Here is a 25257-nt window from a genome sequence, read left to right on the forward strand (position 1 = left end):
TTTCTGAAAGTCAGGACTACTTCACGTATCAAAATGAGATTGTAGGTGTTAAATTGTGGTTACAACAGGAACCCAGACAGAACAGTGTATGTTTTGAAGGGTTTTATTTCCTTTTTGCCTTTAATGATATCAACATGTTTAAAGAATATTGTTCGAGTCTTGAGTAGGTACATTCTTGGAATCTCATGTTGCCGTTTTTTGAGGTAGTTTTAACCCTTCTTCAGTGTTTCTTTGCTTTAAAGATCATAGTTCTTCAATTTTTTTAGGGTGATTGGACTAACAGATGCCAGAGCAAGTGACTAAAGTAAAGTGAGAAAAAGCCATAAGAACAGGAAATATAAAGGGAAGAGCTATCATCATGGATTCTGGAAATAGAGATGACAACTGTTCCTGTGTGCCATATTGTTACTTGGGTTCAAGTCATGTCTGAGAGATGGAAGAATATGCCTGTAGTGATCACATTGTTCTTCTCTGTTTATATCTCATCATCCTCCTCCAAGCGTTTCACGTTACTCATGGGCTGGTATTTGTGATGCCAAAAACGTTCCTTCTCTCACCTTCGCAGTAAGAACCAGTAATAATTCAGAGCAAACAGTTCCTCTTTACTCAGAAATCTATTGTGTGTACAGGCAGGATCAAGCTTGTGATTTGTGGTGTCATGAAATTGGCACTCTGGCCAATTGTCAGTAAATTGCTACAATTTTTTATCAACAGGTTGTTTTGTAGCCATGATTCTTCTCTTTGTAACGGTTCAAGGCATAATCAGCAAAGCAGCTCTACAATAGCAAGCATCCTTTAAACAGATTTTATTTTCTATTCTTTACAGGCTTCCTTTGTCCTGTGCTAGCTAACAACCATTATGATACCATAAAGGATCTCTGGTTTTGATAATTCAGTTTTTCATAAAAGCTTTTACATTGTGTGGTTGTATGAAAGATGCAGGCTTTAAAACCAGATACATATCAACAATCATGTTTTTTCTAGTTGTTTGGTACAGAGCATCTCAGTAAATAGATCAGACCCCAATAAGCTTTTTCAGAGTTTAGATGGAGTCGTCGTTAATGAGTTATTCAGTGCAGTCTGCCATGACAGTCACAGTGACCTTATCAAATCACTCTACACAACTGTAATTTGTCATACACTGAGGCAAGAAGAAACACATGAAATAATCTTCAAACGTAGTGTCATATAGTGATATAAAATTTCTCTCTACCTGCAACCCTTTCCTCACATTACCACATCGCCTCCTCACTAGCATTCAGAAAGAGCTCTGTTTGAGATTGTGCTTTCCAAAAATCTTGTCCAGTTTGAATGGGTCCCATATGAGCTTCTTGTGTGAGTTTGGTCCATTAGTTTGTACTGTTTTTCTTGTATATGGAAGAGAAGAGGATGGACAGACCTGCTGCACATGGTGCCTTTAGGAGGCTCTAATAGCTTCTCAGCTACAAACAACAAGGCGAGTTGCCAGTCTGTAAGCAGTAAGTTTACATCTGCCTAATAAAGTTGTGGATTTTAGCAGTTGTTTTTTCCTGGAGGCCTTTTATACAATTGAAGCCATTGCTACTGCTGGCAATGTTAAATTAGGGCAGAGTGGTTGGCATAATTTGAATGATAGAGCTTAATCCTGATTATTGGAACAGCAAACTTTGAGCCATTCAGCAAGGGAAGTATGTGTTTTGATGCCCAAGGGCAGAATAACCCTTTGAATTGGTATGGGCTGGGAACCATCTGATTTGAATTGCAGCCCTGCTGAAGAGGATGCAAGAATTAAAGCAAACAGAGTTGATTGGGAGCCAGTCCTGCACTCGGGTTGCAAATAAGGCAAACCATGCACTGGGGTATGTTAGATAGATTGTGACTAGAGGAGGGAAGTAATTTTCCCATTCTACTGGGGGCTAGTGAAGCCGCACTTGCTAGTAGGTCAGAAGTCTTGGTCTCCCCAAGTGTAAGATGGTCACTGACAAACTGGAGTGAGGGCAGCAAATGGCTACCAAGAAAACAGAAATGACAAAGGTGAAGTCTTCTTGTTATTGACAGTGTTCACAAGATGCAATGGCCACAATAAGAAAAGGACATTTTTGATAGAAGGTAGTACAACACTGGAACATGTTATCCAGGAAAGTCACAGAATCTGTTGGCAGAGGTTTTCAAGACTTTTCTGGAAAGGTCATGACTGCATGATCCAGTGCTAGTTATTAACACTGTGCACTATGTCATAGTGGCACTATGGCTTCCTCCAGAAGCATGTCCATAAACTTCCTGGTTTTGAATTCAGCCCTCAGGGCAATAGCCAGGAATCTCTGCCTGTTGTTCTGTGAGGAGCTCCCCATGCTCATTTGGCCACCACCACCAGGGTAGAGATCTACCTAGTCCTAAAATGGGGACTGGACATTGCATGATGTAGAGTTGAGTGTTTGAATGATGAATTCAGAAAGTTTGTCTTGTAAGCAGCTGTGTTGTTTAATCCAGGCTTTACCTACCAAGACTGCTGACCTGCCACTGTTATACCCAAGTCACGTGCTGGTCTGATGTGCAGAGAGAAAGAATCCCATCTGCAGCTCATCACTTAGTTGAGACTAGCACTCAGGTGGATAGAAAACGCTCTTCTTAATCTACCTCAGCTGTCTGAATCCTGTCATGCACTGGAAACTATGTGAGGGCAGTACTGGCTCAGCCCAGCAGCTTAGCCCAACTTTTCATGGAGCAAATGGACTGCCACTCATGCAGGCTGAAGGTCATCTCAGTGGAGATGCAGAGGACATTAAGACAGCCACATCCTTCCTGAAAATGGAATCGGGGTACAGGAGCTCATCCTTTTTCTGTGCTCTGTTTGACTGAGACATTAAGCTAATTTGTTTGATTTCCAGCACTAGAGAAGCAGAGAAGTGTGGCAGCAAACATGTTCTACTTATACCAATCACAGTTGTGATGTGGCAGTAATCAGCAGTTCCTCTTAAGAGCAGAAGCTACACGTGAGCTAAACTGAGTAAAAGCAAGCAAAGATTTGGTTCAGTTCTGTTGTCAGCAAACAGCTAGGTCTATAGCAACAGCAATATTTATCACCCTTGTGATTTTTATAGCAATTTCAGCTGTAGCCTCCTTGAGCCCAAGCACATGAGGACTGCTGCTTCTTTTCGGAAAAAAAGAAGGAACAGAGCAGAGCTAAAACTCTCGTATGGCAGTGTAATGCCCCTTCCTTCCCTCCTTGGCTGACTGGCTAGCGTGGCAGCCCCTGCCTACCTGCCTTTGTTATTTGGCTGGCTTCCGTCACAACTGGTGTTCTGATGTCAGGGTCCCTGTATTTATAGTAGTTGGCAGGGAGGTGGCTCATGACAGCAGAAGGCCATGGTGATGTCACCCTCGGAATGTCCCATGACAACCAAAACATGGCTGCGCTGGGCAAGGGGAGGCTTTGGCCTGACAATCACCTTACTTGTCACCAGTGGGATTCTGCAGGGCTCCATTTTATGTCTATTTCTCTTTAATGTTTCCTTTGTTGATTCCAGTAAAGGTCTGGAAGTTGTATTAATTAATTTTGTGGATGATGCTAAGCTGGTAGGGGCGTCGTCTCCCTTGAGGATAGTGTGGCCTTGCACCACAATCTTGTCAAATTTGAGGGTGGTCCCCATCTGCATGAAGAAGAGCAAGCGCTGGGTTCTGCACCTGGGATGGGGTGGCCCTGGCTCTGTGTACAGAATGGGGGGCAAGGGGCTGGAGAGCAGGCTCGCAAAAAGGGATCTGATCGTTCTGGTTGGTGGCAACTTGAATCTGAGCCGGCAGTGTGCCCTGGCAGCCAGAAGGGCCAACCGTGCCCTGGGGTGCGTCAGGCCCAGCACTGCCAGAGTGAGGGAGGCAGGTGTCCCGCTCTGCTTTGTGCTGTGCAGCCTCATCTCCAGCACTGGGTGGAGGTTTGGGGTGCCACTACATAAGGAAGACATAAAGCTTTTAGGGAGTCCAGTGAAGGGCTACACGGATGGGGAATTTGGCACCTAGCTGCCATTTGAAGAAAACCGAAGTATGTACGTAATGTAGAACATTAGAATCAGAAGTGATTGAGCGTTCTCCAGCCACCTCTTCAAGCTGTTTTAGAGTAGTTTAATGGCTTCCTCACTGATGTATAAGATGTGGATTCACATCCAGGGACTCAGGCACTAAAAGTATCTGACAGTCCACTAGTCTTTGACGAGCATAGTCTGACTTAAAGGTGGTGCTTGAAATGTTAACGATTAACTGAATCAAATATACATTTATAATCCGTTTCCATGTGAAGATTCCAGTATCTTACAAATTTGTTAGAAGATTCCATTTGGATGTCTCTTTGCAATGCCAAAAAAAACCCACCATCAAAATCCCTCTTTTATTCACACAGTTAGGAATCCAAAATGATTTTGATGTTTTTAATAGATAGTTGCATGAAGACTCACTGCATGCTAATGTACTCATTATAATTATGATACGATGATTTCTCTTCTCACTGAATAATAGGCATTTGCTAACCTAAAGCAGGATGAGTAAAATGAAGCTTTTTATAGTTCACGTTGGTCAAGTAGGAGGAGTTCATTTGACAGACTAACAAGTGGATACAAAGGAGAACAAGAAATCTGGTGGAAGTTTCACTACATATTGAAGAGCTCACCATTGCATAGTGTAAATGTGTTTGTTTTCTGTATCTTGCAGGCTGTTTCCAGCTATGTAATGTTTTTCGGTCACATGAGATGGAAATTGACCAGTGCTTGCTTGAGTCCCTCCCTCTCGGCCAGCGGCAGCGGCTGGTGAAGCGGATGCGTTGTGATCAAATAAAGGCATATTATGAACGAGAAAAGGCTTTCCAGAAGCGGGAGGGTTACGTGAAAAAACTGAAACATGGAAAGAATCATCGAGTTCGTTTCAATCTTGCTGATATGATACAGGATGCAATCATACATCATGATGATAAAGAAGGTACTTAGTATAAGTTGTTATCTTTTTCTTTTTGTGTAGCTGAAAGTTTCATAGTAGAAGTTTCCATGTTCTGTTTACTTTTATTCAGGAAAAATACAATTTTGCTTGTTGATGACTGTAAAGTGATAAAAGGAGTAGAATAGACAAGCATGCAATACGTTATAGCTTGTCACTGTAATGAATAATGCACTGAGAATAAACCTTAGCAGATAAAACAGATTGACTCTGAGGTTAATATGTGTGTAAACTAATACATTTCAAAATCAGTTCAGACTATTATCACTATTTTGTGTGGCCTGCTATATATCTATGGGCCACAGAATTTCACACAGTTATTTTGAAAATTAACTTTCCATTTTTAGCAAAAATCTGGAATTATTTCTGATATTAGTAACAAAAGCCTGGCTAAAGCGATGAGATGGTGCTAGTGGATAAACTCTGGTTCTGATGTGCTGTTTGTTTGCTTTTGAAACACATTGCCTCAGTTTTGGGTTCAGTTTCTAGTTTCCTGGCACTGTTTGAATCCCTGGTGCAGCTGCTCGCTATCTGAAGAGTTTTATATTTTACTTCTCGAAAGCAATGCAAACCTTTCAGTAAGGATCTCTCAAGTTTTCAAAGTCCCCAGGAATCCCCACACTGTTGTGTGGGAGGGATGTGAGAAAAGAACTGATGCAATAGTTTTAGCAACTCCTTTACAAGTAGCTTTTACGGCAGCTTTTTGAAATCATATTAACATGAAACAACCCTAACAGGTGAGGGTCTGAACAAGAGTTCCATCAAGGAACTGAATTGCCAAGTTTCCGTGATTTTTTTTTGAATTTATTTGTTTAGATACCAGTTTTTTTTACTCACTCCTGAATCTTAATTTTAGCGGGCATTTGCTGTAACTGCCGTTCCTTATCACTGAGGTGTGGTCCTGTACATTTAGAACTATACAGCAAATGGACCAAAGAGCTGTTCTCCTAAAGTAAGTGCCCAGGGCAGCATTTATAACTATTGCAAATAAAATTTAAAACCTGTCATTCCACTCTTATGTAAAAATGCAACATTTATAGGTGAAGAACTTTTCTGTGTTTTCAGTTTCCAGCTATCTGTAAAAAACAAGCAGAATACTAGATACTACTTTTAGCATTCAGTAGAAGTCAGGTACTTCAGGCTATTTTTGACATGTGTATTTCTCATTGGTGTGCTGATGGAATATCAGCAATCTTTTGTGTTGCATGTACTTGGCCATGAGCTGCACCTGAATCAGAACACTGAATTCTGCAACTGCTGAAACTGAGCAGCATGAGCAGAAAAGGGCAATACTTCAGGTAGAAGAGAGTAAGTTGGGAAGAAAACAAGGTTGAAACAAGTAGTGGCTCCTCAGAAGTAAGCAACTAAAATAGTCCAAAGATAACCCTGGAAGGTGTAGCAGCACTGTCCTATTTTGATGCCTGTGATCCTTCCACAGGTCTTTGGAACAAGTGTGGTTCTTGTCTTGTCCTGCAAGTGCCTGTCTCTTGTGCTTTTAGGCAGATGTTCCCATTTCTTGTCCACCTGTAAGTGAATAATGCTATACTAAAATTTTTTATCATGTGAGCGAAAATAACAATTAAAAAAGGCAAAGAACTGAAATAAATAGACATAGAAGCTGCTCTCCTACTACTGTTGCTGAGTGGAACATCCAACCATGACTTTAGTGAATGCAAACATTGGGATTTCAGTTCAAATTAGATATAAGCTTTTGCACTAAATATCATATCCATATACTGTGTTTTGTCTTGCTTTATGGAGCATGGAAACTAAATTCCTTTCAGACAAAACTGATCTGGAAGATGTGCTCTGGGGGCATACCTAGTGCCTACAAACAATAATGCATTTTCAGTCCAGGCTGGGTTTAGGCTGAAGTAATCCTGCTGAAACAACAAGGTTGGGGAAGCTGGGCTTTTGGCACCACCTGTTTCTCTTTGTGTATTTATGTATATTTCAGTCATTTATTCAACATTCATTATTCATCTTATGCCTATTAGTAAACAGCGATGTGTGTGTAATCAGTAAGTTAATTGTGATGGATCCTGATACTTGCATGAAGCATTCTCTGCCTCATTGCAGTTTCACATCAACTGTATCTGTGCATCTAGTGTGAAGAGGGGAATCTGAACTCTCCCCTTCAGTGGGTTATAAGTCAGAAAGACTGCAATATAAGGCTGCAGGTGAGAACGAGAACATATTTCCTGGCTTTTCAAATGCTTCAGTATCTCTTCTGGCCCCTGCTTTTTGGTGCAACGACCTACACGAGTGTGAAAGGGATCCAAACACTGCGTTAAGCAAGCGAAGGTGGCAGCCATCAGCTTTCCTTTCTTCTGTAAATCCATGCCTGATCTGCAGGATGTGGTTTTTACTGCATGGTGTGCTTGTTAACCATCAGCAGCGTTCCAAAATATGCTCTGTTTGAACACCGGGAGCCAAACGTTTCTCTTTGGAAAAGCCAGGTATTGAACAAACATTTCTTAAATTATAGATTAATGCAAATAAGTACCAGAGAAGTGTCCAAATATGAAGTGTTAATAATAATTTCATGACTTAAAATAAACTGCCTTCTACTATGTGATTAGTCCTGTCCTGTGAAAAAGTGGGATTCAAACTGATCTGAATATTGTATATTTTGAAATAAATGCTGGAGTAACCTAGGTGAGAACTTGGTGTGTCTTCAAAAGTTCAGTTTTGTTTTTTAAACAATAATATTTGATAGGTTATTTTAATGTAGTTGGAATAACTTTTAGATATAATTTTCAAACTAGATATTTTGTTTATAGTGAAATATGTAATACTAAGTGGAAAGGCATCTTAAAAGATTCTCAGTACTCAAACAGAATTTGGTCCACAAGTAGAATTTAGTTCACTGAAGCTGTCAGGTTGTGCCCTGTAGATAATTAATTTTTTGGGCTTGAAGTGCAGTGGCTTTGAAGAGGTGAATTCCCATCAAGGTCTGAAGACTGTGAATGAGGCAGAACCTGCTGTGTGGAATGGCTGGACACGCTGGTGTCCAGAAAGAGGACTCTGCAGCCTGACTTCTTTGAATTAAATTGCTGGATGTACACACACAGAGTCAGTGTTGCGATGGCATGTGAATATTTTTGTGCTGTTCTTACAATTTTTTGGTTGGAAGTGCTTAAGCATCCTCAAGTTTTGTGGCTTTCAAGGTGTGGAGATTTCTAAAATGACACTGAAAATCTCAAAGTGAAAATTGGCAGATTCATACAGTTCTATTCCAGTTTTACCCTTGGAAGAGAGGATACAATAATAGAGTTATGAAAGAATAGACTCACCCACAAACTATTGCAGATAGGCCCAGTTTCTTCATTTTTTAAACCTATTTAGAAATTGTTTGCAAATCTTGGGGTCTTAAAGACTTTGCTACAACTATGTACCTCCTCCCTTCATTGAAGTGAAGCAGGTTCCAAGTCTACTTAATTGTCTTGTCCTTCTCTGAGACTGCTGATGAATCCTACAGCAGTTTCATTTGGTTTGGGGTCTGATTATTTAAAAAAAAAAAAAAGTCGGTTACATATACTGATTAAGTAGAAATGTGGGTGTGCTGCATGCAGCTCATGGGAGGGCAACAAAACAAGGAGGAGTTAGAGTGATTTAAAAAGAAAGAGATTAAGACCTAGATTTGAGAGCTGTGATCACATTTAAGCAAGTTTGAATGCATCTGTTAATAATTCACTGAGAAAGAACACTCATTCTATAGGTGTAAATAGAAACAGATCTAGAAAGGGATTTTTTTAAAGTTGTATGAGGAGAATATAATTTGATATAAAAATGAGAATGCAACAATAGAATAGGGTTGGAGGTAGCTTCCCAAATGAAAATCGAGGGCACGTTTCTTTGGGATAACCTGAGCTATATAGACTGTTAGCCTATTTGGAAATGGTGAGGAGTAGTCTGGTTGAGTAGGCAAAATAAGTTGGATAAAATGAATATATATATAGAGATGAATTGGTAATGTGGCTAGTGTCGAGATTCATTTCACACCTGAGTATGATTGGAATTTCACTTTTAGGAAGTCATTGAGTTTGTTATTCATGGAAAATGCAATATAGCTTGTCAAAATTACTATTGCAACTGATGCAGGGCACATAACATAACCATACCCTAAATCTCCCATAGCCGGGAAACTGAAGCACTGGCTTTAGTTTGTCATCTTTTTGTATATTCTCTAACCCAATCTTTCCTACCAGATTACCCAGATTATAGGACTGTCAGAAACATTGTCTGTTTAGCGTCTTTATCTTTGCTATGAAAACTCCTAAGTTGTGAAGCAGACGTGACAGATACGTGGTGGTGGGGCATGGAAAGTCGGAATAAGGTCAGAGAGCCTCTGTCTTTAGACAAAAGAGGCGCTTCTGTGAAAATCAGCATTTCAAAAGGGGAATGCAGATTTCCTGATTTAATTAAGGCCCATTTAATCCTTTTCTTAGGCATTATGCTGATTCTATGGCACATTGTGATTCTAAGTAGCCACAATACTGAAGTAGGTGGATGTTTGCACTGATGCCGCGTCTGTAATACTCATTCTTTGTCCTGTATTTGAAGACTGAGCCCAGCTCTGTCAGATTTACTCAGCCCTGTTCTCTGCTTCTTCCCAGCCCTGCAGGGCTAACAGCGTGACCTTCTGCCTTTAGCATAGGGTGCTGTGGCTGGAGACAACCCTCCTCTCCCTTCTCTAACCAGGGGATGCCTGGTTAAAGCAGCAGAAGATACAAATACCCTAGACCTGATAGCAGCCTTTCAATATCTAAAGAGGAGCTATAAGAAAGAAAGGACAGACTCTTTAGCAGGGTCTGTTGTGATGGGACAAGAGGAAATGGTTTCAAACTAAAGCAAGGGAGATTTAAGCTGGATATAAGGAAGGAGGTTTTTACAATAAGGGCGGTGAGGCACTGTCACATGTTGCCCTGAGAGGTGGTGGATGCCCTGTCCCTCGAGACATGCAAGGTCAGGCTGCATGGGGCTCTGAGCACCTGCTCAAGCTGTGGGTGTCCCTGTTCATTGCAGGGGAGTTGAGCTAGATGGCCTTTAAGGGTCTCTTCCAACTCAAGAGATTCTATGATTCTGCTGTAGTGACCACTACTGGACGAGACCCCCAAGAGCTGAGTCCTAGCCCCAGCACCTTGTCTGCAGAGTAATTGCTTTGTACAGGGCAAAAAAACAGGGATCCCAACTCACCTCCCACCAAGATAACAGTATCGCTAGCTGTTCAGAAGATTTTGTAGTATCATGACAGGAGGATTGGGGTAACCAATATAATGCAATCCATGGAGGATTGTGGTAACCTATATAATGCAAAGTTTGAATATTATTGGTTATTTTTCATAAACACTGTGTAATGATAAATTTTGGTTACATTAATTAAAAGGGTTAGTAAGGAAACAGAAAGAGGGTACAAATGGAGCTGGTAGTGATACCATAAATTGAAACTCTCTCAGTTTGGAGTGTCAGAAAGCAGGCATTCTTTATTCTTAGTGCTGGATGCATGAGAGGATCCTTCCACCTAAATTGTGCATACCTTGCACAAAAGATCTTCAGTTTGTATACATTACTTGTGTTACATATGCAAAGATTTTTCTGGGCAGTGTATATATATTCAATACTTCCCCCAACATAATTAACATAGGGTTGCACCTCCTTGCAAGTGCTCAGTCTTTTTGTGGTAGTGGTCTTCTGGTGTCTCTGGAAGAAGTCAGTACTCTTCCTCACTGTGTTTGCTAGTTGAACCTGGTCTTCACGCATGCTCAGTAAGCTCCTTGCCTTGATTGCACAATGTTTGCTTTTACAACTTCCCTTATCTGCTTGATGTAAGGACTTGATGGAACTTCCCACATCCGCTCCATAGAAGGAGTTCAGCATATCATCCATATCTACTTAGTGCAAAGACACATACTCTTCCCATTATTTAAACAAACTGCAGGGCTATCCATCAATGAACATTAGAAGCTTAACAATATTGCTATAACGTGCAGCAGTACTGGAGTCTAACTGGCATCCTAGCAACTTCGAGTTATAAAAAGGGCCCAGGGATGGCAAAGTCTGTTCAAAAGAAGAATGTGTCTTTAATTTGAGGTGCAGAAGAGCTGACCATTAGCTTTTGATGTTTAGGAGAATGTGTCAAGGAAGTGATGGTGACACTTCTTATTCTGAAAAAAATCAAACACCACAAAACCAACCGGAAAATAATTTGAAACAAAGATAGAGCTAAAACTGAGCTGAAGTAAAGGATGTCTTTATTTCCTTGCACTGTTTCCAGATCTGACTTCTTATTTTTATCTTATTACAATAGGCTTGCTTGTGCTTTACTGTTCTGTATTGTTGCAGTACTAGCAGATTGACTGGTTACAGACAAGTTGATCAGGAAAATAAAGGGCTGCACTGCCTGTATCTGGTAAACACATCAGTATTAAACTTACTTCCTCAGAGAAATGGGTTTGAGAGATGCCAAGAGTTTTCAGGAGAACACGAAGAGCCAGGATGTGGGCAGGAAATGGCAGATTTGCAAACGTAAGACCCCATTAGGTGTAGCCTCCTGTCAGGTGTACCTGCTGCATATGCTGGCATAGTGGTTAGGATGTGAGGCCATGAGTGTGCCAGCGCCTTGCTTTAAAAATTCACCAAGAGCCTTGGGCGAGGATTGCATTTCTGTGTGTCAGCAGTTCAGAGGTATCTTCTGTAAAAACAAGACTGTGTTTACTGAAGACAGAGAATTGCATTAATATAACAAATTTCCTGAAAGACAGACTGAAGTTGAGGGAATATTCAGTACGTATCAAATTAATCAAGCACACAAATAAAACACAATATTGTAGCTGTCCCTGAACTTTAGGAAAGAGATGTAAAATAGATGTGTTGAATCTGCCAAATTGAATTCTCATTGTTAAACAGGAATTGTTTTTCTTTTTTTAAATTAGGCAACTAAGCTCCATTGTGAGTTGAAAAGGTGGAAAATAGGACCTCTGTGTGAAAGTTCAGTCTTCTATGCCACTCCAAATTAAAGTAACCTGCTGTGACTTCCTTCCACCTTTAAATGTCTTCCTGACTTGTTTCTTAAGATTAATATTTAATATCAACTTCTTTCATTTCCTTCTCCTCCCAAAGGTACTTATATTAGCATTTCTTTTGTATGCTGTTTGTCTCATTTACAGCCTTCTGAATAGATGGCTAAAATTTTAAGTGTTTTTATGAGAAATATTAAATGCATGGTGTGTTATACTAGATATATAACTGTTTTATACTACACCAAAAGCATAAATGCCAGGCAGAAAATTGCAGTTTGGTGAATCAGGATTATTAGGTTGTGTAATCTGAGCAGCTTTTCGTGGCCCTCCGCTGTGCTTTAGGATTTTACACTCTCTTTTAAGAAACATTATCTCTATCACCAGTGAAGTCAGGATTCACCATTCCAACTCTGAGCAGCATAAAATAGCAGACAGTTGTAGTGTGCTGAATCTGCATATGTACAAACTCATGACAAAAGGCCCCAAAATGAAAAATGGAAATTTTGAGTCAAAACATGTATTAATAGGAAGTAAGACCAATTAAACTGTTATTAGCAAGTTACTGAATAACAAAATTGTGAAGACAGACAACAAAATATCAATTTAATCTCAATTTGAGGAATTAAAAACACAGCAATCAAGTTAATGTGAGTGGAACTACAGGGCAGCTAAAATTTGAGAGATGGAATGCTGTATATTTTCATACCTTAGTCTGCTCAGTCCCTTTAAAATTTAAAACACAAATATATTTCTAAAGTTTTATAGTACTTTAAGGATTGTACTAGTATTATTTAATATATTTTAGTTTTACACTATCGTTTACTATAGCTCTAAACCTAAATATTTTTTGGTTCCCCCTCTGAAAGCATGTGGAGCTCGCTATGTATATGTGGTGACAATAATAATAAAGAGTTTTGCCCCTGCAGATCTATTTTGTAATTTATAGTTAGTTTATTTGGAATTGGAGGATACATTTGTAAATTAGGATAATCTAAAAATGACTGTTGGCAAGTGGGCAGAGTGATCCTCCTGGGTGCCAGCCCATCCCATGGCAGGGGATTGGAACCAGATGGGCTTTGAGATCTCTTCCAGCCCAATCCGTTCCATGATAAGTATTGAGTTACTGGGATCTGTTTTAGAAGATATCACAATGCGCATATATGATAATTTATACAATTTACTATTTATTGCCCAGCCTTGAAGAGACTTGAACACTAGACTCTGACTAGGGGAGTCTAGAGACTATTCAGTGCATATGAAATTAATGAAGTGCACAAATTTTCTCCCAGTTGGGGGGTCTTGGAAAGAAAGAAACATACATGCTGTGAATGAATATGTTGACAAGACAGTCTGATATCTACACTCTGTATTGGGAACTTATATTTCTGTAACTGTGGAAGAGACTAACACAGCTGACTGTCAGACATGCTGCTGGTGATTTAACCTGCTCAGTGTAGGGAAAGATGAAACAGCAATCAGCAGTCTCAGTCCAACCATTGATGAAGAAGCTGTTTCAAAGGCGCAGAAGGTAAAAGCACATTTCAAACCAGCGCAAACTTCTAATCCTATGTGTTCTGCATGGTTTTTAACCTTGTTTAGCTCCGTGTGTGCTGAATTCAGCAACACGGTATCTTTTTGTTATAATGCGGGGAAACAATGCCTTTAGTTATTGGGTAACAGATGTTAAGTAATTAAAGCAGGCCATTTCAAAAGCGATCATAAAATCACAGGGAGATGAAATTTGAATACATTTGAATTCCTACAGGATTCCATATGTTCTTTTTGGGGTTCTTTTTTTGGATAATGTGTTTACATTTTTAGTAATTTGTAAAGCTGAGATGAGAACTGAATGTTAAGCTACTTTTTGCTTGAGAAAGATACATAAGACTCCTGATACACAACATATATTTTATTGAAATAAGGAAAGCTTGCAGAAAAAGATAAAATGTTTCACAAAAATGAATGATAGGCTTGATGCTGTCAATTTTATTTAGCTTTCCTGTTCTCCCTGTGGACTTCCTATCCCCAGGAGTGCCTCCATTTACCAGCTACTTTTCTTTCAGACCTGCAAGCTCCCTAGGCTGTTTCAGCTCGGTTTTTGTTTTAACGCATGCCTAGAACTACCCTGAGCTGAACAGCTATCCACTGCCTTGTAGCTAGTAGGAAATGAGACACATAGCACCCTTCCACATTGCATCCTCTCGAGTGGATCTATTAGGGGATATTCCCACCAAATGTAATTTATCCATCTTATCATCAGAGGGAGTTGTAGCATCCAAGTTTGTTCTTGAACCTTGCTCCTATAAATCGAAACACAAACACGTCTGATTGACAGGAAATTACAGTTTTATCGATTCCCTCCAGTACAACTGTACAACATAGTATTTATGAGGAAACCTTTGTAAAAAATGCACAGATTTTACTAAGAGTGTTATTCATTGACTTTTGAATACTTTTGCAAAATGTTCAACTACTTCTTCTGTAGACTGTGATCCTATGCTTCTGTGAGAAGTCAACACGTTAATGAATCATGACTTTATATGATCAGAATCTAAATCAAAAGGCTTGTCCAATTAAGAAAAACTTCAGAAGACCATTGTCCCTGTATAAGTGTCCAGCTTTTAAAGAATATATTGTGGTCTGAACTGATAACCTTTATAGACATCTATCAGTGCTTTTTTCTGTTTAAGCTTGCCAAGCTCATTTATATTTTCATGTTGGTGTTTTTCTCCATAAGATCTTTCTCTCCACATAATAATAACAATTTTTCTACTTTAGCATGCTCTGGTACCCAAATGAAGCAAGAAACCCGAAGGTTAATCACTCACAAATTCACTGTGACGCCAAGAAATGATTGTTAAGCCACTAACAAAAAACAAATGAGCATCTGGCATTTTTCCTAATTATTTCAAAGGGGGACTAGAGTTGATTTTGCTGAATTATGCAGCGGGAAACCATATGCAAAGCTACAAATCAGCAGCGTCCACATTCCATGTATTGTTAGATGTCACAGTGATTAAAAAGAAATATTTCTGTGACTAGGCAGGAGCTTTTCATGCAATTTGCTGTTAATTTCTTTTTAAATGTATTTATTGTGCTTCAGATTGATTTCCAATAATATTTAAGTTCGAAGTGGAAACTTTTCTGTATTCATCTTTCAGTAGCTCTTATATTAAATGAAAACACCTTATGGTAATAGAAATTAAGCTGCAAAGTTACAGAGTTCAATGGAGAAAAACCTTTTCCTTTTTTTTTTTTCAGGAAAAACAAAAATGAATGCAATTTGAGCATAACATTTCTTTGAAGGTTTTAGAATCATAGAATATCCTGACTTGGTAAGGACCCATGAAGGTGGTCGGGTCCAGTTCCTAACTCCACACAGGGCAACCTGTAAGGAGTTGAACCATGATCTAAGAGGACTGTCAAATGCTTTTTGAGCATCTAAATGAGAATGCCTGATTTACCTCTTGTCTGATTTCTGAGAATGAGAGAATGCAACCAGGCAAATGAATGTAGTGAAAAGCAGCTCAGGTGCAATTTGCTTAGAGATTTTGGGAATTAGAATAGCTATAAGTGGAGTAACTTGCTTGAGAAGCTCTGAAGGTAGATATTAAATGAATATAGCCAGAACCACTTAATGCAGGAAAATGAAATTGCTAAGTTCCATCTTTTTAGGCTTTTTCTGTTACTCAGCTCTTTCCTTCCTGAATTGCAGTACTTTTTGTGGTCAAAATATATTATAGGTAGTGCCAGGTTTAACAGTACAGCATCAAATGGATTTTCTTCCACAATAAAAATGTAACAATAGGAAGATGACTGAAATAATAAGCAGTGTATATATGTGTAGATATATATATATATATATACAGACACACTGACATGTGGAGGATTCTTTTTTCTCAGTGCACTGAGGTATCATTTTAACTCGGTGTGCAGGGCTTTAACTGTTGAAACCTTTTTCACTTTAACTTGACAGTGAACAAGCTCTATAGCTATGAGAGAGAAATGAATAAAGAGCTTATATGGCATAATGAATAGACAGCTGATTTTTCTTGATTATTGTTATTTGCAGCCATCACAGTAACAGGTTATTATGGTGGAGGAACTGAAGCTTGTAAGAATACAATCAGTGAATGTAAGGGAATAGGTAATTTGGCTTTTATTTCTGTGTGAATTGCATCTGAAAATGGAGGTGGGAAGGTGAGTAGTTAAGGTGAAATTGGCAATATTTCTAAGTGTACCGCTTTAAATAAAGATTTAAAGCATATGTAAACAGTTCAAGTTAGAATTCCGGCAGTCAGCCTGAGGCTTACATGCTGCTTCCTTACCTTGGTCCTTACCAATGACTCCCTATTACACAGTAATATGTATGTGACCTTGAAGCAGTGTGCACTGTGATTTTACATGGGAAACAATGAAATGATTGCAGGGGATAATTTCTTACACCATGCACTATTTAGGGTTCTGATTACATTCAGATTCAAAAGCCAAACACGACAGCTGCAGCGTTAAATCACTGAGGTAGTCTCAGCTCCAGATTTTAGAAATCGCTGCCACTGCTGGCATGTAGTGGTAGTTTTTTTCTGGACTTCCACATATGCTCATTGAGAATATGTAAAATATGACCTGTAGTTCTAAAGCTGGAAGCATCTGTATGAATTTTGAATTGCTGCTCTCTTTTGTAGTCTACTAAACAGACATTCATTCTATGAGAAGGGCACCAGCTGTCATAGCATACTTCTTATTTAGGAAAGAAACAAAATTGAGAGGTGTGGGTGAAGTAAAGAAAAACTACTAAAAGTCTGATATTCTCAGTCGTTTTGGGCAATTTGTAAAGGGCTGTGGTTGAATGTAGATATTATTGAAAAGTAACAATAGTAAGTGTGGCATATATGCATTGACATTCAACTTCTCTCCATTTTAAGAGTCTAGAAATACTATAAGAAAGCAGTGACTTTGTATGTAGGTACAACAATGTTCTCCAGAGCTTTTCACATCTCTTCACCATCTCTGAGATGTCTAAAGGGTGGTACTAGTATCAATAGACTGAATTATGTTGATAGGTTGAAATTTGCCATACAGGAAGCTACCTCAGCCAGAAAACGTTTCATAGCATACAAATAGTAATGAGCTAAAAATGACATATGCGGACAATAGAGATAACAAAGTAGGATTTTTAGAAAGATTTGGAAAAGCTCAGAAAAACATGATTATGTGGACTTCGAAAGTACAAGAGTGGAGGAGCAGAGGTGTGATTCTGCTTCTGTGAAACTTACGGAAGTTTGTTGTCAACTGTGAATGGGATTGAAAATCCTTCTGGAAGTGGTAGTTTGTTTGAATTTAATTTAATATATGGAAATGCTGTAAGGGAACCATGAAGGCCCGCAGGTCCATGTGGCCTGGAACACTGGGTACACGGTGGGAGTCTGTCTGGGGTGGCAGGACAGGACCTATCACCAAGTGCTCGTCCCACTGCCCAAATCAGGAGCAGCACAGCTGGGTGCACTGGGGGACAGCCCTTGCCCCAGGCACTGAGCACCTTCCTGGGGATAGGGACAGGCCAAGGCTGGGGCATTGGGCGGTGGCTATGCCCAGCTTGTTGGGTCCCATGGCTGGGAAGGACAGGGCTGTGTAGAGCTGGAGTCCAGCACTGCTGAGGCCTTGCTGGGGCAGGGCTGATGGCCTTGGGGCTGACATGGGGTCCAGGTCCTGGGCAAGGCTGTGGAGCAGAGACAAGGAGGCCCTCAGGGCCTTGACAGCTGTATGGCATTCAACATTTAATGTTGTTATTCAAACTGGATATAATATATACCTAGCAGTAAGGAGCATGGTACTGATTTTTGAATGCAGTAATTGATTTTAGGCATACTCACATCTTCATGAATTGGCATTCTCTCACTGAAAATGATCTGAGAGAGAGTGAGAAGCTTGGAGAGGAATAAAAATATCAACAAAAACTAGGCTGATGGATAGGATATGTGAGTAGAAATCTGAGAGCTAGCCCAAATGGTAATGACAAATATTAGTGACAGCAGACAGTGACTTCGGGCTCCTACTTCATAATTGCATTGGAACACACATGATCTTCAGGTGAGTTGGATTGTAGCCATATTCATCTACAAGGTATATGCAAGATTTAAGAATTTGGGAAGGAATAGGGTTAGAGTTGGTAAATTCGGCAAGATAAGTGTAAATAAAATCAAAGAAAAATGTGGATTGGATTTAGATGATGGAGAATATCTCTTTTGCGTAGAGACATCTGCCAAAATACATGCACAATGTTCCTTAGTTGGAACACTTAAAATGTTTTTTAAAATTCATCCGTTGTGTATTTTTTGCTAATGTAAATATCCTCAATTATAGTTGTCTGTATATTGAAAGCATGGGGAAATATTGTATTGATCACACCCTGTAGTGGCTTTTGATGTGTCATGATTTGCATAAAAAAAATAATCTTATCATTCTAGTCACACTGTTTGAACTGAAATGATACTGCTCACTCCTACAGAGGTGCAGTTATACCAGTAGGGAGGTACTTCTCTGAGTTCAATGCATATCTGAGCAGTAGATCAAGTTAAATAAATAAATTGCTTACTTTTGTTGGTACGCCGCTATGTTATGCCAATGTTTATATTTTCTGATTCAAAAATTTCCATTCATATTTTTTTGATCCCTTTCCTACCACAGCTCTTGCTGCAAGCTCTTTGTGTCAGACTAAGCAATTGTGGCTGCAAAGGAAGCCAATTCAGCAAACTGATCCAAGAGAGTAAACTGCCCCTCAAAATCAAGTTATGTTCAGTGTCAGCTGAACCAATTCACCTCCCTGTTGCTGATGTGTTGATGCAAAGAAAGGAAATAAAATATGCAAGCATCTTGGAGCCACTGTGGCATAATTTTGATAGTAGCCTAAGGATGCATGTGATACCAAATGACACAAAGTATGTTTCTAACAGTTTAAAATTAAGCTAAATTGAGGTTACCATTAGTTACTTTCCTTCGTGTCCTCTGTCCTGTCCTTTTGTGCTACTCCTTTATGCTCGTCTTTATGTGTACCAGTCTGGGGCACTTAATCAGATGGAAACTGCCTTTCATAAGGTTAGCCTTCAGCTGACTTACCTCCCCATACCAGCTCATGGCAGATGGACGTGTGACACTGCTACACAAGGTCAAAGGCAGGAGTGTGTGAAAGGAAGCATAAGCAAGAGTGAAGCAACTTAAATTTCGATGATGTATATGCTGTCGCAGATTATGTCCTGTGAAAAGGGATGCCTGAGGAAAGTATGCCAAGTGGTGAGATATTCCTGGAACCAGCATTTCCATCATAGTTCTGGCCACTCATATGCCACGTGCATGACTATTTTGGATTAATACATAGTTAGCTAATATGCCTAGTTTGTTCTGGTTGAAGTTTGTTTCCTTGTGCACACCCAGGGAATAACACTGTATTCACACAGAATCTAACAGCCAGTGGTCTACAGCTGGTAATTAGTACCATTTAGCAGCTGCTAAGCAGGATAATAGCCTGTTATCCTTGAAGATCTCTAATAGGAGTCCTAATGACTTGCTTACACTGCTTCTAAACCAGCTGGCATAGACTTGCTGTGCATGGTGTGAGAGTTAAAAGAGGGACTGAGTCTCACTTTATATGGAATGCAAGTCAAGGGTAATTTGATTTATGCCAATTAAGTAATTCTGGTATAGGATCAACAGACATGATAAAATAGAGGTAGCATACAGTCTGTTCAGCAGAAAAAAAATAGTGTTGTATGCAAATTCTTCAACTTCCAGTGTTACGTTAGGGAAATACATGGAATCGCAATTGTTTTCAAATTAATCTAGTGCCCACAGAATGAGTTATTTTGCTGATGTGTGTTTTAGCACCTTGTATACAATAACTGCAGAATTGGAGACTTGAATACTCTGAAATAAATTTAACATACTGTAAAATATTGTAAGGCTCTGAAACTTACCCAGTTCTACAAACATTTGAGTGTACAGTTGGGTGTCTCTGTATACCTCTCTAACAAAAATTCAGAATTCAGTTAGGTCCATGCTACCAGCCCTTGATGATGTAGCTAATTTGGCCCGGGAAATAGCTGTGCTGGCAAACCCCCTGCTGTACTATCAGCTATGATGATAAAAGCTATATTTTTAGCTAAGCTTGTGTTATTTTGTGAGGTGATTTACAGAAGTTTTAGTTGCACTGAGGTAAAATCACAGCTTTATAAACTGGGGAGACCTTACTACAGCAGTTTTCTCTTTTGACATGGCCAGAGCTCTAGCTCTGGAAAGGTTAGTTAAAAAGCAGTGGCAAAATCAAGGGATGACCACCATTGCACAGAGCCCTGGGGCGTGCTCCTTGCAGAAATGTCTTTGGTACGTAGAACCGCACGGCTACTTCCAGTCTTCTCTAAATTACTGTGGTCACTGTCTTTCCATTTCACTCTGGGCATGAGTATTCTATTTGAAAGTGTAACTATAAGGCAGGTAGGAATTTAATTCTGTGAACTGAAAAAAGAAAGAAAACAAGGAATAAATAGACTGCAAAAAAAAAATAGAGGGAGAAATCAGATGCAAATGTTAGGTAATGTGATTCACTAGTTTTTAAATATTGTTCCTCTGGATTGATCCTAGCCCAGAGAGCTTTTCTGTGTGAGTATCTGTCTTTATAGAGTCTTAAAAACAAAGGCGTTTTACCTGCCATACCACCACTTAACTCATGGCGTATCATATTTGAGTGCCACCCATAATCACTTTTTTTCTGAGGAGATTAATTTGTAATTAATGTGCTTGAGCACATAAGCTGTTTGATTTCTGGTCTTAATATTTTCCAGTGGAGGCAAGAACTGCATAAAATTTTGCGTATATAAAATGAAACAGAAGAGGTGGAATTTGCTTTAAGAAATGTTCTATTTAGCACTTGTTGAGTAAAAGTAGAACCTAAACTCATGCACTATTCAGGCTATGTCTGTACAGCAGCAGAAATATCTGCCCCATGGAGGGATCAGTGACCTCCTCATTGATCTCATTTGAGTTAGAATTAGTGACTGTGGGGCCTAGAGACATAACCATTATGAGCTTTTCTGGTTCAGAGAAACTCATATAACAAAACAGCTGTTCCCTTGACCTTGAATGATTTGTATCACTGGGAAGCTGTGAGGATTGCTGAATGGCTAGATATGGACATGCATAGGCTTCATGTTGAGGGTGCAGATCTTAGTGGGACGAGCTGTCCTGTCATGTGCTTCTCTCTGCTGCTTGAGGTTCTCTCCCACAGAGACGTGAGTGAGGCCCTGAACCACACCCAGGCTTGGGATCTGATTGATTTCTCCACTAAGAAAGCATGGGAGGAAACTAGTATGTTTTGATCCCGGTCTAGCCTTAAAGCTGTGACAATGGACCTCTGAGGATGTAGGATCACCTCTGTCAATCTGTTTCATTGGTAGTTTGATTTCCTTCTTTTAAAGAGAATGCTTTTGAATCAGCCTGACAATTCATATCCTTCTTTTAAGTTCAGCAGAGAATCAGTGACCCTATTGCTTTGGGACCATGGTAATCAGATTCCCATCTGCCTGAAGAAAAATTATAAACTATGGAAGCTCTGCTAGGTAGGATGAAAGCAGTGGCCTCATCCTCATCTATATTGTGTTCAAACAGTGGACAACACAGTTTGGGTACGGAAAACTAAGGTTCTCAAATTTCAACTTCTGTGGAAAATGTCTTTTTCCTCCCTTTGTTAATGCATTCTGTGAATGGCATAGAACTTAGTTGTCCAAATGTTGTGCGTATTTCCTTTATGATATATATATATTTTTATGCCACAATTGAGTTTCAGTGGAGGGATTGAGTTCCAGGAGTTCTTCAGAAAATGAGAGGTAAGATGAGGTTTGAACAAATTTCACAGATGCTGCTGGAAATACTTTAAGGATGGAAAAAGCAGTAGGATTATGAATTACTTGATTTAAAAGGACATTAAGAGAATGATTTTTCTGAATAAGTGGTGTGACCCAATGAATAGGGGGCTTGATTTGAAAGCATCAGCTTCCTCACTAGTTATGTGGTGAAAGTATTGCTACTGTAAATGTGTTTGTTAGGAAAACAAGCCAAATTAAAAGAATGATGAAATCTACACATAATACTTCTTGAATTTTGAATTTTCATTTTAACCTCATCATGGGAAAAGAAAGCAACGTTCTAAGATTGCATTCACTGAAAATTTATGACATCTTAATTGATTTCATTTGCTGTTCTGATTAAGACTAACATAAGAGAGATTGATTTTCATCTGTACATCTCATATGCAGCTGAGTTGTCTAACAGGTTCCTCATAATTATCTTTGGTTCAAGCTGAAAATACAACGTGACTGGAATAAGGAAAGTATATTAGGGAGGAATGAAGGAGGCAAGAATTTTAAGTGGTGCACCTGTACAGAGTTTAAGATGCTATCATTGGATGAACAGTCTGATTATGGAGTGACTACCAGACAAAATATGGCATTTTGTTAACTGAAGGTAGAAATATGCTGTTCTCCTTGGTTCAACGTCATTTATGTTATCCAGTTACACAGTTTTATGGTCAACATATGCCAGAACTACTTTCAGCCATTGCTGAAAGTGATGGCAACTCCATTCTCCCTATTTATTCGTAGCCAATGCTGCATTCCCAAATAGTTTATCTAGCTGAAAACTAATCTTTGTCTTGTGCCAGCACAAGTGAAGTGGCAGAAACATGCAGCCTGAGACAGCAGACGAAAAGAAAGATCAATTTCAGCAACACCATCGTCCTAGATGTCCGCAGTAAGGCACATTTCTTCACATAACGAAGAAATAAAGCCTTGCAGCTAGAGATACGTATTCCTGCTAAACTGAGAACAGAAATAAGTGTTAACAGGAGCTAAGTTTACACTAGGTAGCTGGTACTCCCTGAGGAATGACTGTTAGAAACATCTACTAGTAATCTATGTTCAACACAGCAGAAGGCCAATGGAAAGTTTTACATATATTGGATATTTCTTTTTCTGTCTTTTCGATTAAAAATAAAACTGGTTTACCCAGATCTAAAGTTTGCATTACCATAGTGGTCACTAGTGAGCTGTTGGTAGCCCTGGGTCCTTGGGAATCGTGTGCAAGGCTCTGATGTCATTTCAGACTTGTACTCCTTTACTTTCTAACATGTAAGGTTACAGATGGTTCTACGTAGTATGATAGCTAATAGCTAGATGCTATTAGACATAGCGCAGCATAAGTAGTAGTTACTTACTGCCCAGTTCTTTCAACAAAACTAGAACAGGTAATTGTCACTGGTCATTAGACAATTGCTGTAGCAGCCAAAAAAGCTGAAAAAATGCCAAAGCAAGCCCATATAAAGTAAGCCTCACAGCCCTAGCCCCAGATAGAAAGCTATTACTGTGGCTGGTAACAGGCATGGCAGTGCTAGCTTTACTGGACTGTAGGGCAGCGTAGAAAGTTGTAATTCAATAGGTGCAGTCAATGAATTGTGGAAAGCTACTCAGCTCAGTGGAGTCATTCATTTAAAATTGTAAAATGAGACGTATGTGAAAAGTTACCCTAGTTATTATTCTTTACTTCTCAGAGACCAGCTTCATCACTTACGTGCTTTTTAAAAAACTTTATTAGATAGTATGGTTTGTGAATGAGTGTATCAGTTCTTTAACTTGCTGATAATTTTGCGTGCTAAATCTGAAAGATGTTAGAAGAATGGATGGACTGACCTCTTTAAGCATGCAAAGGAGGAGCTTGAGAGTTTACTAAAAATGTTATTCTCAATTTTTATTTTCAAGTAGATGTCAGCTTCCTGCCTTAAGGCCTATTTTCAGTCCCTTCTCTTTCCTGGAGATTTGTTTTCTGTGAAAGAATATACATAAAACTAGTCCTGAAAGAAATCCTCTGAAAAAATTGCACTAATTTACCTACCTTAAAAATTGCACTAATTAAGGGAGATGCAGCATTTCTAGAATATAGTTGTGTGTGACTTGTCCTCATTAGGGAATTTTTTTCCCAAATTACTGGCAGTAGTTCTGTCAGAAGGAAAAGCTGAACATTTAAGTGAAGATTTTCCTATTGACTAGTATAGCCTTCAGTGAAAGACCTAAATGAATGGTTGGGAGGGGAGTTTTGCTTCTGTGATCTTTTCATTGTTTTCTTTTTTATTTTGTTTTGCAGAGAAGGGTAAAGTTCAAGAAAAGAGGAATATTTCTTTACTTGCCTTTATATGTAGAGGAATGTTTCACTTAACCCTAATTCAGAACAAAGACTCTTTCCCAGTTGAGACGAGAGTTTGCATATCTTCCTTACTGGTCTTTTTGATGTAAATTTCCCAAAGCACTGGATAAACTACACACAATAATAAGGAAAAACTAATTCAGACAAAGAAAACAACTGCTAAGCTTTTATCTACTTAACTCTGGTTTCTTTGTGTATTACTTGTTCATTTGCTTATGGTCATAATTAATATTCTACTTCAAGCTTGCTGTTTTGTATTGTTTATTTGTGACATAATCTTGGTACATATTTCTTCTGGGGGAGAAGCAGGGCAAAGACATTCAATGTTATGAATTCTAATTTCAGATCTAGAAATGATCTGTCATTTTTTGCTTTCAAAAGCAGTGTCGTTGAATGGATCTGGAAAAGTGTTGCCATTGTTTTTTCTCTTTTTTCCTTGATTTCATAAGAAGGAATGCTGCACAAGAACACTATATAAAGTGGCTGAAAGACTGAAATGGGTGGAATTTTTTTTCCCTGCTGAAAATAAGGGATGGAGGAAGGAGAATGACTGACTTAACTTGTTCAGATGAGATCCTGACCAGATTGGCATAATGAAATTACTTTTGGAGCCTTAAGAAATCTTTTGTGATGTGGAATTGGTATTTTCTGTCCTGCTGAAGAAACAGGGTAACATACAAACACTGAAAATATTGTCTCATGAAAATGATAGTTTCACAGCTTTTTAAGGAAGTAGGGAAGGTCTTCACTCACTCAAACCTGAGGTGGAAGAAGCATCTCTTTATGTGGTCAGCAATTTAGATACTAAAAGAAGGGAGGAACTTAGTTCTGTGTTTTTATTTTTGATGGACTGGATGAGGACAGTTGTGTACTTTAGCATTGAATTTCCAGACTTGAGGGCAGACAGAAATGCAGTTTTTTTTTTGTCATTCATCCATTTTTTTCTTGAGGTTATGAAAATATGTATATATTTCTCCACCTTCCCTCTATCCTTTGATGCTTTTCATCTTGCTTGACAGTTGTTGTACAGTTCTTT

At 39.1% G+C, this 25257-nt stretch overlaps 1 protein-coding gene across 2 annotated transcripts in view; it reads left to right on the forward strand.

Annotated features, from left to right (window-relative positions):
• MYO16 (myosin XVI) overlaps positions 1-25257 on the forward strand; it is a 363109-nt gene that overhangs the window by 87217 nt on the left and 250635 nt on the right. For both annotated transcript variants that reach the window (XM_021415119.1, XM_021415129.1), the window contains exon 2: positions 4678-4941. In XM_021415119.1, coding sequence (XP_021270794.1) covers positions 4716-4941 — 226 coding nt within the window. In that variant the 5' untranslated portion in view covers positions 4678-4715. The remainder of the gene's footprint in view (positions 1-4677; positions 4942-25257) is intronic.

Source organism: Numida meleagris, chromosome 1 (genome assembly GCF_002078875.1).
Source record: "Numida meleagris isolate 19003 breed g44 Domestic line chromosome 1, NumMel1.0, whole genome shotgun sequence".
NCBI classification, from domain to species: Eukaryota; Metazoa; Chordata; class Aves; order Galliformes; family Numididae; genus Numida; species Numida meleagris.